This window comes from Terrapene carolina, unplaced genomic scaffold (genome assembly GCF_002925995.2).
Source record: "Terrapene carolina triunguis isolate 2854851 unplaced genomic scaffold, T_m_triunguis-2.0 Scaffold645, whole genome shotgun sequence".
Classification (NCBI taxonomy): Eukaryota; Metazoa; Chordata; order Testudines; family Emydidae; genus Terrapene; species Terrapene triunguis.
Genome location: NW_020664996.1, coordinates 23,668 through 26,244, shown reverse-complemented (window position 1 = coordinate 26,244; position 2,577 = coordinate 23,668). Strand labels below are relative to the sequence as shown.

Sequence of the window (2,577 nt, the reverse complement as noted above, 5' to 3'; positions counted from 1 at the left end):
CTTCCCACAATGCACCACGGTGCCCCCTGCATGAGAGCCACGGCACTGCCTGGTCCCCACACCCCACAATGCACCAGTGTCTCATCCCCCCACTTCCCACAATGAACCACAGTGTCTCGTGCCCCCACTCCCCACAATGCACCACGGTGCCCTCCCCCCCCTCCCCGAGTCGCTCACCAGCCGCTCCACTCGCTCCTGGTGCTTCTGCTCCATGGTGATGGCGTCCACCCGGCCCAGCTGCCCCGGGTCCAGCGTGATCAGCTCCGACGGGATCTGCCGGGGGCCAAGCTGTTAGGGGGGGCCCGGACCACCCAGGCTCCCCCCTCCCATGACACCACCCCTCCTGGCGGTGCCCCCCCCAGACATCCCAGCTACCCACCCCGGTGTCCTCCCTCCCTTAGCATCAGCCCCCTTGGCCCCGGAGCAGTGGCCCACCACTGAGATCCAGCTGCCCCCCAGCTGGGGCTCCATGGGGGAGGGCGGGGGGGACGGGGACGGGACAGGGCTGAGTATTGTGTGCAGGGGTGGGGAGATGACGTTACCTTCTCCAGCAGGGCCTTGACCTCCCACTCCTGCCGCTGCTTCTGGCTCCGGAACGGGTTGTTCTCCAGAGCATCAAAATTCGCCTGTCCAGCACCTGGCGGGGGGGGGGGGGGGGGGGGGGGGGGCGACCAAGGAGGTTAGTGGAGGCGGGGAGCCATCCCCCCTCTGCCATGGGCAGACGCACAGCCGGCGGGGGGCCGGGGAGGCCGTGGGGGGGTGGGGAGGTGGTACTGTGGGGGGGGCGGTAATGGGGGGGTCCGTACCTGGCACCAGCAGGCTGGTGAAGCCGCTGCCGTGCCCTACGCCCAGCACATCCTCGAAGGGGCAGAAGCGCAGGCTGTGGGCCGCCCGGGGCAGCGTGTGCGACAGGTAGGGCTTGTGAGGTGGCTGCACGGGGTGGGGCCGGTGCACGGGGGGGGGGGGGGGGCAGACAGGGGGGATTAGTGCCTGCAGCAGGGCCTGGCTCACAGGGGGTGTCAGGGCACAGGGCAGTCCGAGCTCCCCCTTGGGTGCTGCCCAGGTTGTGGGTGGGGGACAGACGGGGCCCAGGCTCATAAGAACGTCCACACTGGGTCAGAACAACGGTCCATCTAGCCCAGTATCCTGTCTACCGACAGTGGCCAGTGCCAGGTGCCCCAGAGGGAATGAACAGGTAATCATCAAGTGATCCACCCCCTGTCGCCCATTCCCAGCTTCTGGCAAACAGAGGCCAGGGACACCATCCCTGCCCATCCTGGCTAATAGCCCTTGATGGACCTATCCTCCAGGAACTTATCTAGTTCTTTTTTGAACCCTCTTATAGTCTTGGCCTTCACAACATCCTCTGGCAAGGAATTCCACAGGTTGACTGTACGTTCTGCGAAAAAATACTTAAATCTGCTGCCTATTAATTTCCTTTGGTGACCCCTAGTTCTCTACACCAGTCATGATTTTATAGACCTTAATCATATCTCCCCTTAGCCATCTCTTTTCCAAGCTGAAAAGTCTCAGTCTTATTAATCTCTCCTCATACGGCAGCCGTTGCAAACCCCTAATAATTTTTGTTGCCCTTTTCTGAACTTTTCCCAATTCCAATATATCATTTTTGAGATGGGGTGACCACATCTGGGCACAGTATTCAAGATGTGGGCGTACCATGGATTTCTATAGAGGTAACACAATATTTTCTGTCCTATTATCTCTTTCCTAATGATTTGCAACATTCTGTTCGCTTTTTTGACTGCCGCTGCACACTGAGTGGATGTTTCCAAAGAACTATCCACAATGACTCCAAGATCTCTTTCTTGAGTGGTAACAGCTAATTCAGACCCCATCATCTTGTATGCATGGTTGGAATTATGTTTTCTGACGTGCATTACTTTGCATTTATCAACACTGAATTTCATCTGCCATTTTGTTGCCCAGTCACCCAGTTTTGTGAGACCCCTTTGTAACTCTTCGCAGTCTGCCTGGGACTTAACTATCTTGAGTAGTTTTGTATCATCTACAAATGTTGCCACCTCACTGTTTACCCCTTTTCCCAGATCATTTATGAATATGTTGAACAGGACTGGGCCCAGTACAGACCCCTGGGAGACACCACTATTTACCTCTCTCCAAAGCAGTGCCCAGCTCGCAACCCCCAGTCTGCGGGGGAAGGATGCAGGGCGGATGGGGCCCTGCTGAGTCCAGCGAGAGCGGGGGGACGTCCCAGAGTATAAGGGTCCCTCCTTTACCTGCACCACGGCCCCACAGCTACCCCCAGCTGGCTGAAGGCCCGGTGCCGGTGTGTGTGGGGAGTAGGGGGGTGCCGGTGTGTGCAGGGGGTGGCGGAATCGTTACCTGCACCACGTCCCCGCAGGCAGCCGCCAGCAGCCCCCGCTGGCTGAAGCTCAGGTGCCCGGCGCCCACGGGCAGCACCAGTGACTGCAGGGGCTGATACGCCCGGAGGTCGTAGACACGCAGCTTCCGGTCCAGCCCCGACGTCGCCATGTACCTGGGGGGAGACGGGGAGAGACCACAGCGTGACCCCCCCACCCTCCAGTGTCACCCCCC

At 59.6% G+C, this 2,577-nt stretch overlaps 1 protein-coding gene across 1 annotated transcript in view; it reads right to left on the bottom strand.

The window, feature by feature from the left end:
- The window catches only part of WDR46 (WD repeat domain 46), a 9,136-nt gene that overhangs the window by 808 nt on the left and 5,751 nt on the right, over nt 1-2,577 (bottom strand). Inside the window, exons 11-14 of the mRNA XM_029913458.1 lie at nt 2,359-2,518; nt 807-948; nt 543-637; nt 178-273 (exon numbers count right to left, since the gene is read on the bottom strand). Of these exons, the coding sequence (XP_029769318.1) occupies nt 178-273; nt 543-637; nt 807-948; nt 2,359-2,518 (493 nt within the window). The remainder of the gene's footprint in view (nt 1-177; nt 274-542; nt 638-806; nt 949-2,358; nt 2,519-2,577) is intronic.